The sequence below is a fragment of the Amphiura filiformis genome, chromosome 12 (assembly GCF_039555335.1).
Source record: "Amphiura filiformis chromosome 12, Afil_fr2py, whole genome shotgun sequence".
NCBI classification, from domain to species: domain Eukaryota; kingdom Metazoa; phylum Echinodermata; class Ophiuroidea; order Amphilepidida; family Amphiuridae; genus Amphiura; species Amphiura filiformis.
Window position 1 is genome coordinate 65,555,333 of NC_092639.1, and position 15,086 is coordinate 65,570,418.

At 39.0% G+C, this 15,086-nt stretch overlaps 1 protein-coding gene across 1 annotated transcript in view; it reads left to right on the forward strand.

Moving 5' to 3' along the window:
* The window catches only part of LOC140165464 (uncharacterized), a 33,916-nt gene that overhangs the window by 1,565 nt on the left and 17,265 nt on the right, over positions 1 to 15,086 (forward strand). Inside the window, exons 2-13 of the mRNA XM_072188753.1 lie at positions 175 to 292; positions 478 to 636; positions 1,831 to 2,100; positions 2,845 to 3,015; positions 5,532 to 5,684; positions 6,190 to 6,366; positions 9,577 to 9,698; positions 10,114 to 10,228; positions 11,247 to 11,441; positions 13,877 to 14,008; positions 14,495 to 14,587; positions 14,769 to 14,990. Of these exons, the coding sequence (XP_072044854.1) occupies positions 175 to 292; positions 478 to 636; positions 1,831 to 2,100; positions 2,845 to 3,015; positions 5,532 to 5,684; positions 6,190 to 6,366; positions 9,577 to 9,698; positions 10,114 to 10,228; positions 11,247 to 11,441; positions 13,877 to 14,008; positions 14,495 to 14,587; positions 14,769 to 14,990 (1,927 nt within the window). The remainder of the gene's footprint in view (positions 1 to 174; positions 293 to 477; positions 637 to 1,830; positions 2,101 to 2,844; positions 3,016 to 5,531; positions 5,685 to 6,189; positions 6,367 to 9,576; positions 9,699 to 10,113; positions 10,229 to 11,246; positions 11,442 to 13,876; positions 14,009 to 14,494; positions 14,588 to 14,768; positions 14,991 to 15,086) is intronic.

Genomic DNA, 15,086 nt, shown 5'->3' on the forward strand with positions numbered 1-15,086 from the left:
GTAGATTGTTTAAACGACTAAAATACTATCGATCTCTGTTTTGGTGGATCGTTACCATGGTAACCATGTGTCATTCATGACATCATCCATTCATGACATCATCTTTAATATAACTTAAAAGTCTGATTATTTAAAAGTGTAATATTTTGGTTATACTTTTGATTTCTATTTTAGAATTATGGTGATCCTTGCAAAGACAACCAATGTGCATCAAGTAGCCGGTGTGTCCCCAAATTAGATTCGTATATCTGCGTCTGCTTACCTGGCCGTATGGGCCAATATTGCAATCAAAGTAAGTTGACAGCTGTTGAAGTTTTAAAAGGGGAACTTTCAACAAATGAAGTTAAATAAATCCGTTTTAGTCAGTTTTAGCCGAAAACGATTCTATGATTTAATTTAATCCGTAAATATGCAATATTATACTGTGTCTTAATACTATTTTTCCCACATTTAAATTCAAATTTTCTACCAACAAAGAATGCCATATCTATCAAACGTCAGATGCGGACGGATATGTATTTATTCCAGAGATTTCCATGGACAGAAACATTGTTGAATTCAATGTGAAAGCGGAGAGAGCCGTGTTTGTGGCTTTGACAGCAGAACCAACCATCCCTGTCGAATTTTATGAAATTGGTAAGTTCAAAAGTATATCATTATAAATTAGGCTGTTACCTTTTTTCATTTTTAAACAAAATGATTAATTAAAATGATGAAAACTATGTTGAAAGTGTGCTTTTACAGAAGTGGGTAAAGTCTTCCAAAGCATTTATAACAAACTATATACTCAGTGTTTTTTTCTTTAACTGAGACTCGCCCATTGTTTGGTCCATTACCATGGCAATATCACGACAAACGTACCGTTATATTTTCTGTCAATTGTTTGCTGTACGTGGGAATTGCAGTCACATGCTAATAGTTAGATGGGTTTTGGTACATTAGTTAATATTCCGTGGTAGTTAAGATCGATTCGAGAATATACGGCTGAGTTGACCTTGGGGTGGCAATAGGTTAATATAATAATGATATACACCAGGCACAAAAGAAACTCGTAACTTTAGTCATCCTTACTGTTCAACAACCTGATTATTTTGGATTATTCTGAAATATACATTTTGTTAAATGGATTTTGCTTTCTCATTTGACACCCTGGTCGTGAATATACCGAACAAGAATTGACCAAGATATGCGCCTCTAAACAGCCAAACCCCAAAGTTGCAATTTCAACAATTTTCAATGGGAACGCATCGTTGTATTGCACACAAGCGCCACGGGTCAATCAATAAAGCACACAATGTAACAAAGTCCGGTTAACAAAATTCATATTTCAGAATAATTCAAAATTATCAGGCTGTTGAACAGCAAGGATGACTATAATTGACAAGTTTCTTTTTGTGCCTGGTGTATAGGCAAAACAACATTTCCTCAAATTAATGCAAAAAAAAAAAAAAAAAAAAGACAGTAAAGAAAAAAAGAAAAAGAAGAAAGTAGAAGAAAGAAGGCGTGGTCTGCATGACGTCCTGTCATTACTTAAACTGTAAAATTAACTTTTTAGGATTCAATTTGATGTATTAATTTTGATGTTGTATTACAATATTACAATCTCATGTCTATTAATAAGAAAGAAGCATGCTAATATATAAAGTAACAATTTGAAATACAACAATAATAATAAAAATCACACAAAGCAGCCTTAGAGATACAGCCTTAGAGATAATGTAGATGCCGAATTATAAAGAAGATCATCAGAGACTTGATGAAGTTATTCAGTATGAAATTTTGTATTTTTGTGACAAATAAATAAATTAAATTTATTTTATGATTGTTCAGTAATAGGCGGATGGGAGAACACAAGATCGGTTATTCGTCCATGTACCGGGGCATGCACAACTCAGGCATTTATTGATGTTAACACACCAAATATTCTTGACAGCAGCAACTTCGTCGAATTTTACGTCTCTTACTTCAACGGTCATATCAACGTGGGTAAAATAGGAGAACAACCATTCATGTCTACATATCACGAGACGCCATTTCCCATCAATTTTTTGGGAATTAAAACCAACAACAACGATGGAGAATGGAAAATTTGTGACTATAGTAAGCACAACTTTGTTAATTATTTAATTTTATCAAACTATATAATATTGTACAAAATAATGCACATGTACTGAGATGTTAATGCGTCTAATGCATGACTCCGGCGGGCGGAGTGCACTAGACGCATCAACATCTCAGTACACGTACATATACACGAGAAAACACACCCCATGATTGTTGCTATTTTATAACAAATTTGTCACTAAATATGTTGGAAAATACAATCAAAAATAAAAACCGTAAGAAAAATGAATGCGTACAAATTCACAATCAATTCATGGTTTGCATTTTTAACGTTTGCTCTGATTGGTTCTGGTTATCTAACAGTGTATGAATCCTTAACTGTCCCATTCTGTCCCATTCAATTACTCTTTCGTCTAAATTAAAATAAAAATTGTTGGTATTTATACAGCGCCTTTCACGTGTGTACATGTACCAAAGCGCTTTACATTTATTCCGAAGATTTCAGGATTAGAATATGTCATGGCATGATCATATCTTTGGGCGGCGCTCAATGTATAATTTTTATGACAGCTCCCCATTTCACCCCTGGGTAGAGTGAGCCAAGTAAGGTAAAGCGCCTTGTCCAAGAGCACAACACGATGGCACCGCCGGGGCTCGAACTCGCATCCACCGATTACAAGGCAGAGCCCGTACCGCTACGCCAACGTGCCTATAAAATACCACACAGAAGGACTTTTAAAAAACATCAATTTTATCAATTTTACATTTACCGTTCTGAAGAACCGATGTGGTCTGATTGGTCTGCTTGGAGTAACGACTGTACTACAACGTGTGGTACCGGGGTCAGAGTTCGTCACCGCGTCTGTGGAAAATTGACGTCGGAGTTCGGCAAGTGCCCTGGAGACAAAATGGAGTATGAACCATGCCACGGGGAGAATACAACATGTCCAGGTAAATGATCATATAATTATGTTATAATCCGAATCCAAATGGTGAAGGTAATGAGGATATTTCGTCGGCCGTATCACATACTGACGTATTCGACATTTTTAACATTTTTGAGAAAATTGGTATATTAGTTTGTTATGTTCTACTCTATATATTCACCAAAAACCATGCCTCAAAGTGGCTTAATTAGTAAGATATTAATTAATTTAATTTTGCCGTATTTACAAAACCTTGAAATGTCTGTATCACATAACGACGCATTTGCCGGTCACCTATACTGCGCAAGCCCAGTATGTCGTATCTGCAATTTGAAGAATTTGCCGTTTCACATACTGACGTATTTGCGCGACGTATTTGCGCGACTTTGTCATTACACGATAAAATCGCTGTTTTGTCCTTTTCACATACTGACGTATTTGCGCAACTGTTTCACATACTGACGTATTTGCGCGACGTATTTGTCATTTGAAGAGCGAAATTGTCATTAGTCCTTTTCACATAGTGACGTATTTTATTTAATATTGTTTTTTTGCAGAATAAGTTATGCTCTGATAGTAATAAGTGAATTATATTGAAAATATAGTACATTCGCGTTACTGCTAACCTGGTTTTAATCGACAATAATGTTTTAATCAAGATTATGAAGCAAATGAAAATCTCTAAATTTTCAAGTTCGATTTTCTCGAAATGCGTATTTTGCAAATACGTCAGTATGTGATGCGGCCGACGATTTTTTGTCACCAAAAACACTCAAGCAAACGCCCAAACAGCTCCATCTAATTGTCCGAGAATCCTTTGCACTTATTTTAGGGAAAAAGTGCCCCTACCAATACTTGGGGTAGGTTAGACCGTTCAACTTTGAGGGTAGGTGTGTGGATTGTTAAGGCACTGGTATACATTTTCGTCCACTTTTTGCAAGCTATAATTATTTAGAATTTTAAGCTTCCTAAATAAATTCTATTATAAAAGTGGATTTGTACTCGTATCATTTCATATGTGATAAATAATACAGGAATTCGAAGTACTTTCAAAGATCTTTGGCTGAAATCCATTTTTGTGCTAATTTTGACTGAAAAACGGTGATTTTTGAGGTCTTTGTTTAACAAATACCTATACCATGTATACATTGGTATCCCAATCCTAGATATCAATGTTTGGTGAAAATCCAGGGCGTAACCGGGGTGCAACTACACCCCTTCTTTATACGTGTTCCAAAATGACTCAGCTTGATGGGGAATAATGGAAATTAATTCATAACATACAGTCATGGACAAAAGTTTGGAATATTTTTATTTTTTTTGCATAGCCCTGTTTTTAAGTGCAGACTTACCATCAATGACTCGTCAGCTATGCAAAATGGATCACGGGTGGTTGGCAAGAGATTAGGCACGATTCCATATCACATATTACGTAATGTATTACGATGACTTCATGTGCCTTACACTAGCTCTTGCATTACCGTGTGAAGAAACCAGCTTTACTTTGTTGCATCTGTCTGTTGTGTACGATATTTCTGATCATGGGGTGCGAGTTGAGCGCATATTTATCGCCCGCTTCCTTAACTTACGTAATCGCAGCTACAAACCGAAGGATATTGGAGCCGTTTTAGGAATTACACAAGGTGCAGTTTCTAAAATTTTGAAGAGACGTCGAGATACCGGAACTACTACACCTAGACCAAGGTCAAGTCGACCCGAAAGACAGCCACCAGGGAAGACTGATCTCTCCTGAGACTTTGCCGCAATGGCCGCACACAGCCTGTATCTCAGCTACGAAGAGAATGGCTGAGGTCCATAAACGCGCCTGTTATCAGGAAACTTGTGAACAATAGACCGCAGTGTGGGTTTTCGCTCAAAGCGACCAATAATAAAGCCGATACTTCTGCAAAGACATCGGCATGCGCGCTTGCGTTGGTCACGGAGACACAGGAATATTATATAAATATATTAGGACACTAACATAATGTGATCTTCAGTGACGAGGCCCGGTTCCTCCTCTACAGGCGAGTTGGCTGATTCAAGATCCGAAGACAGGTTGGTCAAGCCCTGCTTGAGAATTGTATCCTGCCTAGAGTCCAGGGAGATGGTAGTGAAATCACAGTATGGGGAGCATGTCACAGTAGGTCAAAATCACACCTCGACATGCTAGAAGGACACATGAACCAGGACCGATACCTGCATGTTCTTGATACAGTGATGCTACCGTTTACAAAAAGGAACAATTTCGTGATCCAAGATGACAAAACCACTGGACACAGAGCCAGACGCGTGAAGAATATCCTTGAAAATGAGAATATAGGACACCTGGACTGGCCGGCTTTGAGCCCGGATATGAACCCTATAGAGAACTTAAGTATCCCGCAAGTTTAATAGGTAACATGGACAACCAACCAATCACCCTGCAAGAACTGCATTTGATGCAAAAATAAAAATATTCCAAACTTTTGTTAATGACTGTATTACGACCGCATTTTACGGCACGTTCAGATTATTAGTTCGTCATCATAATTTCATTTGCAGAGTGGTCTATGTGGAGTAAAGCATTTCCATGTTCAACACACACATCATGTGGGCTTGGCACTGTGACTCGTCAACGATATTGTATGGATGGTTGGACTAACTGTGAGGGGGAAACGGAGGAAATAGGGCAATGTTACAGTCCTTCATGCCAAGGTATGCATACAAAGGAGTCATGAACATATCATAGGCATACTTTCCTCACCTCATATGATACTGAACTCCAACTGACAGAATAGCCAGCGTCCCATGCGTATTATAATGTGATATATTGCATAAATTGACCTCCGCGTCATACCATTCTGGAGGGCAAGTATAGGAAAATACGACGTTTGGGTGGGGGTGGGGGGGGGGGATGGGAATTAACTCAAATAGTTTATTTAAATTATTGTTTAATGTTTTATGGAATGATGTGGGTCCGTTGTGGTCAGCGACAACCTGTAAAGTGTGCTGAGGCTTGTGGATCAACGCCTAGGAGTTGTGCCTGTGCGTAGCGCACTATAAATAACTGCGCCTTTTTTTTATCCTGTTGTAACATTGCGAGAGTAAAGAAAATATTTACCTATTAATTACTCGACTCTGCCTATTTTAGTAGTATGATCACAGTCAGGTTATCTTGTTACAATCTGGAACTAAAATAATGAATATTGTTATCTTACAGTACCCTGGCGACTTGTCGGTGGTTCCCGATTAGGCCAGGGTCGGTTGGAAGTCTATCACGACATACGTAACACATGGGGTACAGTCACTTATGACGGGTGGGATTCAGCATCGACGGCAGTTGCTTGTCGAACCCTTGGCTACATTCCAACACCAAGCTATCCTGAGCAAGGATATGGTAAGTTGTCAGTAGGTTGTCGAACCCTTGGTTACGTCCCAACACCAAGCTATTCTGAGCAAGGCTTCGGTAAGTTGGTCATGTTGGTAGTAGCTTGCCGATCCCTTGGCTACGTCCCAACACCAAGCTATCCTGAGCAAGCCTAAGTTGTCCGCAGCTTGTCGAACCATTGGCTACGTCCCAAAACCAAGCTATCCTGAGCAAGGCTACGATAAGTTGGCAGTAGCTTGTCGAACCATTGGCTACGTCCCAACACCAAGCTATCCTGAGCAAGGCTATGGTAAGTTGTCAGTAGCTTGTCGAACCCTTGGCTACGTCCCAACATCAAGCTATCCTGAGCAAGGCTACGGTAAGTTGGCAGTACCTTGTTAAGCACTTGGCTACGTCCCAACACCAAGCTATCCTGAGCAAGGCTACGGTAAGTTGTCAGTAGCTTGTCGAACCCTTGGCTACATTCTCAACATCAAGGTATCCTGAGCAAGGCTACGGTAAGTTGGCAGTACCTTGTTAAGCACTTGGCTACGTCCCAACACCAAGCTATCCTAAGCAAGGCTATGGTAAGTTGTCCGTAGCTTGTCAAACCCTTGACTACGTCCTAACACCAAGCTACTCTGAGCAAGGCTACGGTAAGTTGTCAGTAGCTTATCGAACCCTTGGCTACGTTCCAACACCAAGCTATCCTGAGCAAGGCTATGGTAAGTTGTCAGTAGCTTGTCGAACCCTCGGCTATGTCCCAACACCAAGCTATCCTGAGCAAGGACACGGTAAGTTGTAAGTAGCTTGTCGAGCCCTCGGCTACATCCCAAAACCAAGCTATCCTGTGCAAGGCTACGGTAAGTTGTCAGTAGCTTGTCGAACCCTCGGCTATGTCCCAACACCAAGCTATCCTGAGCAAGGACACGGTAAGTTGTCAGTAGCTTGTCGAGCCCTCGGCTATGTCCCAACACCAAGCTATCCTGAGCAAGGACACGGTAAGTTGTCAGTAGCTTGTCGAGCCCTCGGCTATGTCCCAACACCAAGCTATCCTGAGCAAGGACACGGTAAGTTGTCAGTAGCTTGTCGAGCCCTCGGCTATGTCCCAACACCAAGCTATCCTGAGCAAGGACACGGTAAGTTGTCAGTAGCTTGTCGAGCCCTTGGCTACATTCCAACACCAAGCTATCCTGAGCAAGGATATGGTAAGTTGTCAGTAGGTTGTCGAACCCTTGGTTACGTCCCAACACCAAGCTATTCTGAGCAAGGCTTCGGTAAGTTGGTCATGTTGGTAGTAGCTTGCCGATCCCTTGGCTACGTCCCAACACCAAGCTATCCTGAGCAAGCCTAAGTTGTCCGCAGCTTGTCGAACCATTGGCTACGTCCCAAAACCAAGCTATCCTGAGCAAGGCTACGATAAGTTGGCAGTAGCTTGTCGAACCATTGGCTACGTCCCAACACCAAGCTATCCTGAGCAAGGCTATGGTAAGTTGTCAGTAGCTTGTCGAACCCTTGGCTACGTCCCAACATCAAGCTATCCTGAGCAAGGCTACGGTAAGTTGGCAGTACCTTGTTAAGCACTTGGCTACGTCCCAACACCAAGCTATCCTGAGCAAGGCTACGGTAAGTTGTCAGTAGCTTGTCGAACCCTTGGCTACTTCTCAACATCAAGGTATCCTGAGCAAGGCTATGGTAAGTTGTCCGTAGCTTGTCAAACCCTTGACTACGTCCTAACACAAAGCTACTCTGAGCAAGGCTACGGTAAGTTGTCAGTAGCTTATCGAACCCTTGGCTACGTTCCAACACCAAGCTATCCTGAGCAAGGCTATGGTAAGTTGTCAGTAGCTTGTCGAACCCTCGGCTATGTCCCAACACCAAGCTATCCTGAGCAAGGACACGGTAAGTTGTCAGTAGCTTGTCGAGCCCTCGGCTACATCCCAAAACCAAGCTATCCTGTGCAAGGCTACGGTAAGTTGTCAGTAGCTTGTCGAACCCTCGGCTATGTCCCAACACCAAGCTATCCTGAGCAAGGACACGGTAAGTTGTCAGTAGCTTGTCGAGCCCTCGGCTATGTCCCAACACCAAGCTATCCTGAGCAAGGACACGGTAAGTTGTCAGTAGCTTGTCGAGCCCTCGGCTATGTCCCAACACCAAGCTATCCTGTGCAAGGACACGGTAAGTTGTCAGTAGCTTGTCGAGCCCTCGGCTATGTCCCAACACCAAGCTATCCTGAGCAAGGACACGGTAAGTTGTCAGTAGCTTGTCGAGCCCTCGGCTACATCCCAAAACCAAGCTATCCTGTGCAAGGCTACGGTAAGTTGGCAGTAGCTTGTCGAACCCTTGGTTACGTCCCAAAACCAAGCTATCCTGAGCAAGGACACGGTAAGTTGTCAGTAGCTTGTCGAGCCCTCGGCTACATCCCAAAACCAAGCTATCCTGTGCAAGGCTACGGTAAGTTGTCAGTAGCTTGTCGAACCCTCGGCTATGTCCCAACACCAAGCTATCCTGAGCAAGGAGGACACGGTAAGTTGTCAGTAGCTTGTCGAGCCCTCGGCTATGTCCCAACACCAAGCTATCCTGAGCAAGGACACGGTAAGTTGTCAGTAGCTTGTCGAGCCCTCGGCTACATCCCAAAACCAAGCTATCCTGTGCAAGGCTACGGTAAGTTGGCAGTAGCTTGTCGAACCCTTGGTTACGTCCCAAAACCAAACTATTCTGAGCAAGGCTATGGTAAATTGTCAGTAGCTTGTCGAACCATTGGCTACGTCCCAACACCAAGCTATCCTAAGCAAGGCTATGGTAAGTTGTCAGTAGCTTGTCGAACCCTTGGCTACATCCCAACACGAAGCTATCCTGAGCAAGGCTACGTTAAATTGTCAGTAATTTGTCGAACTCTTGCTTACGTCCCAACACCAAGCTTTCCTGAGCAAGGCTACGGTAAGTTGTATGAAATGATGGTTTGCAATTAGACAGGTACAGATATGTGCAGATAAATAGGTAGCAAGGGGTATAAAATTGAATAGGCCAGCTGGCAGTTTTATATGCTACCGGTACCTTCTGTGACTCGAATTTACAGCTTAGGTCATAACACGTTTTAGAAAAAAAATGGTAACAAATTGTATCTTGCTTGAGTATCAGTAATAATTGAATAATAATAATAATTGCCATTTTTATGAATGATCACATGATTTCTTCTTTTTTTGTTTTTTTGTCTTTCTAATGATTTACAATTTTCAGATTCCTTGTGTGATAACGGCTGGATGTCATACAAAGGCAACTGTTATTTGGGAAGCGGTGTACTTTCAAAAAGACGCTTCCGGTCAGCTGAAGATTATTGCAACAATAAGGTGGCGAATTTAGTAAGTTATGATCATCATTTTGTTCACTTGGCGTAAAACTATCATTTTCGGTGTGTGTTTTTGAAATGAGTGCGACTCCTGGTGAAAGTAAGAGGTGGGTGTTTACACACACCTACAATTCGAGGAGGTTAGACCCCGGGTTAGACCCCAAAAAGCAGTAATTCGAGGAGCTCCTCAAAGTTGAGAACCCTATAGGGGGGTTAGGACGTCTTTTTCTGGTATATTTTTACCTCCAATTCGAGGAGTTCCATAATTGTATTTGTACTAAATTTTCCTCACACACCTCCTCACATTCCTGTGAAAACTCCTCGTTTTGTATGTAGAGTGTGTACAGTTTATTCACACTTCACGTCAAAGTAAGAAAAGTCATTATGAATATGGGCAAATTAATTAGTTTTGTGTGTTTTCTCTTAAGGTAAGCATATTATCCAACGAAGAAAATGAATTCATCATAAGTAACTTCTTCGGAGGGAGTGATGCCGATATTTGGATTGGTGCTCATAATTTCTACGGGAGTAATTACTATAGTGGTAAGTTCCCTTACTGGGACCAAATTATGTCTCAAAGCTGTCGCATGCGTTCGTTGTGCAGTGCGCATTTAATTCAATGAAATTAATCACTTATTTTGTCCCCATTTCTTTGAGCGTTTTGAGTAGTACAATTAAATAGTACAATTGATTTTCTATAGATCATGGATCATAAGAACACGTTACTTGTAACTTGACAATTTATCGAAAAATGTTTAAATACTTGGTAAAGTCGTGAGCTCTTTGTCATATAATTTCCCAACCAACAGTGGGCGTGGAAAATGGCTAAGGAACTAAAATTGCGGAATCCTGAAAGTACTATCCCTGACGACAACATACCCATAAAATTGAGCCCTCATAGTGTGTGAAATGGTTTGAAACTTTCAGCTGGCGCTGTTACAGTAACAGTAAACCACACGGCTCCAAAGTTCCTAGACATCTAGGACTAGACAATAATTGCCATGTTGATTTCCTTTATCCTATACATCAGCGAGTTTAGATTTTTATATTGTGGGTAAATAGGTGACATTATTTAGAAATTTACAGATATTATTCACAATCTACACTGTACTGTACTTCAGTAACATTAAAGGCCCAGTGAGTTTATTGCTATTGTTATTGTTATTATTATTAGTAGTAATATTATTATCATTATTATTATTATTATTATTATTATTATTATTATTATTATTATTATTATTATTATTATTATTATTATATTATTATTATTATAATTATTATTATTATTATTATTATTATTATTATTATTATTATTATTATTATTATTATTATTTTATTATTATTATTATTATTATTATTATTATTATTATTATTAATAATAATAATAATAATAATAATATCATTAAATGGTGCTATAGATCACAATAAATTGATACATGGACATGAAATTATATATTATCTCATTCGTTTTGTTTTTGTGTAATACTATATTGAGACATGCTTATTTGGTTTTATTTCAAATAGGCCAATTTAAATTTATTCTTATATACTGTTAATCTAGGTCCATACGAGTCGTATATGACATGGATCAATGGTGACAACTTAACGCTATATCATCCCGGTTTCGCAGAAGAAATCGCTGAGGCCCCAGGAGAATATCAACAAGTGTGTGCCTGGTTAGACGCCATTGGAAATTGGCGTTTGTCAAATTGTGAGATAGAACGATACTTTGCTTGTAAAAAGTTGTCTCTACAAAGTAAGCATAAATTGTATCTATACCTACTGCAGAAATACACATGATATCGTTATGAGTGCCGAATACGCAAAGTTGCTGTTCTGAGTAAAGGCGTTTGAAAGTCTTAGTACCATTCCATTGGTCCTTCTAAAAATTTAGAACATTCGTGAGCACTCATTTGAAATGTATAGGCCTATTATAGAAGTGAATGTACACGAAATATTTGTAATACTTGCAAGTTCTGAAACAATCGATATATCCTTCAAAACGCGTTTTAACAGCTATTCGGCTTTAATATGCTGTATCCAAAATGTCTCTACCACTGCGCAGAGAGAGAGGTCGAATACGCATTCAACTACGTGTAAACCATAGCACGCATTCTTGATTTGGGACTTTTGTGTAGAAATTACTGGTTGTCCTAAAGCTAAGTAGACTTAACTTGCTATATAAGTTATAAATAGTCATCCCTGTAATATTTAACAAAAACTCGAGGATTTATAGCAGAAATAACAATATTGACCTATATTTTTCGTATGATTTTCCGGAATTTTCCAATTTTCACGAGGGTGCACTCCATTATTAAACCACAGCAATATCATGTGGGAAATGTTTGTACTTATTCTTATCACTGAATAGAAGATACCTACAGCTGTCCGCTGATATCAAATACCGTAAAACCCCGTCTACAAGCATATAGAGTGCTTCTGATGAAAGCTACATTAATCCAGGCGCCATTATGGAGTATGAGCAAATAAATTACGGATCCAAACATATACAAACAAGTATTATTTTAAGACCAATCTATTGTATTGGTATATTTACGCTGGCTTCGAATTAATTTAGCTTTCATAAAAAACACTATGTATGCTTGTGGACGGGGTTTTACGATATATCAGTATAGGACATACAATATAGAAAATTTGGGGTTTCCCGCTATACAATACTATAGAACAAAATGATTTGTACAGCTAAGTATATCGTTATGAATACGGCAGAGTGACGAATCCGCAAAATCGCTGTTCTGAGTAAACGGCGTCTGAAAATCTTGGTACCATTCCATCGGCTCTTCTAAAATATGAGAATATTCGTGAGCACTCATTTGAAATGTATATTATAGAAGTGAATGTGCACTAATTATTTGCAATACTTGCATGTTCTGAAACAATCGATATATCCCTCAAAACAGGTATTTACACCTATTCGGCTTTATGCTAAATCCAAAAACTTTCAAATCCTGCGCAAAGAGATACATACGGGGACGAATCCGCATTCAACTACGTGTAAACTATAGGACTCATCCTTGATTTGGGAATTTTATGTAAAAATTGCTGGTTGTCCTAAGGCTATAGATTCTAAACTTGGTATATCAGTTATAATTAGTCATCCCCGTAATATTTAGTGAAAACTCCGGATGAAATGAAGGATTTTAGAGTAGATATAACAATATTGGCCTATATTTTGTGTATAATTTCCCATTTTTGCGACGGCACTCTGACATAATTACGCCATATCGATATCGTGTGGGGAATGTTTGTACTTATTTTGGCATCACTGGATAGAAGATACCTATAGTTACCTTTTGGTATCAAAAATAACAGTATATGACATGTAATATAGAAAATTCGGAGTTTTCAGCAATACTATACAATTTATCAACCTGATTTGTACAGCTAAGTATACGATTCGTCTTTTGGTCAAATTCATTAATCGCACTTAGGCCCGATTCGTCCAAATCACAATTTCAATATCTACGTCGGGAAGTAAGATTTATCATTAATTTTTAGTGGAAATGAAAGATCGCCTGAAACATAATCACAAGCATACAGTAACGCAATTTGCTCAAAATGCTCGATTCGTCACTCTGCCGAATTCATAACGATATGATTCGTCTCCCTGCCGAATTCATTCATCGCACTTAGGCGCGATTCGTCCAAATCAAAATTTCAATAACCACGTCGATGAGTAAGATTTAGCATTAATTTTTGATGAAAATAAAAGATAACCTGAAACATAATCATAAACTAATAAACTCAATTTGCTCAAAATTCTCGATTCGTCACTCTGCCGAATTCATAACGATATAATCGATAAGAAAAGGAGCTCTTTTATGCACATGGTTCTGAGCTGAAACTAATTTAAAGGAAAAAATATACTGCGCCAAAAAAGCGTTTTAGAAATTTCCGTAACAGTTACTTAAAACTTATTCTTTTATATAACTAGACTCAGTTGGTGCTTGAAAAATTTGCATGTTATGGGAAAACTAAATTAATTCAGAATCAACTCAAAGTGTGAAAGGACACTTTAGCAGATTTGGCGTCACTATCAATTTCAGCATGGGGTTCCCGTGTGTTTTGCTCTTCTCCTTTGATTAAAATTGTATATTATTTCTTTGAATCGCAATTAGAGCATTGAGACATTATGATATTAAAATCTTTTTATTTGATTAATGTTTCTAGAAATATCATTAATTGGGAAGTCAGCTTCCCAGAGGAGTACTTACCGAGATCATGGTGACAATGCGTCTGCTAGTAGAGCCATTGATGGCGACACAGATGGGGACCATAACCATGGGTCATGTGCTATAACAGGTATGGAGAAGCATGCACCAAGCAAATAAATAATTACTCCGTTTTATAAGCCGTTATTACATAACATGTTGTTGTGTGATCCCAAACTATTCCATAATATTAGCTAAAGCTTATTTATTTTGTCATCAGACATTAGCTTTCACTTATTTTGATATTTATCTCCATTTGTTTGTACATGGAATATTCTAGAAATTTAATGGAAAATGCTAGTAAACAATCATACATAATGTAAACCATTAGAATGATCACGACTGCCACATGATGAAGTGGTGGCGCTATTACAGTAACCATTTACACAGGTGAATGATTCTCTTTGCTTTGTGTTGAGGTAATGAGCTATTTGTAGAAATGTTTAATAAAATAAGTTTCGGAAATCTATAGAGACCCGTATGTATGAACATGATGAAGATATAAACATTGAGATAAACATAAAGATATGAACAATTGAGAAGATATCAACATTGCTTTTCTTTTTGATTTACACAGGAAATAAACACCATGGGGAATGGTGGATGGTTGATTTGGGTGAAAGTGTGTGCATTGATCGAGTTGTAATTTACAACAGGATTGATATGTCTCGTAAGTATCATTGTGTCTAGAGACGCACCATTTATCTGCGCAATAGAGACCAAAAACTACTATTCATTTAAATAAATGCCACCCTCATCGGTAGGTGAACTACAATAGGCTTGGATTATAATCATCTGAGATTCGTCACTATGGGAAAACTATCGATATTTATAATTTCTGTTTCTTTCAGCGGAACGTATCGTAGGTGCCAGAATCACCATTGGTGACGACGATGGGCAACACAACCCAGAATGTACTGCAGGATCCCCAATAACACAGGCAGATGTTGACGCAGGGGATGTATTCCATGTAGCTTGTGATCTAACCGGACGTTACATTAGCATAGGATTTGATTCTTCGGTCAAAGAACACCTTCAGCTTTGTGAAGTTGAAGCCTATGGTTGCGCAACTGGTAAGTTGGGTGGTATGTCCCTTTTAATTTGGTGCCAACAAATGGTGTAAATCAAAGAAAATTGATATTTCCTTCAAGCGCCTATATAATTATCGT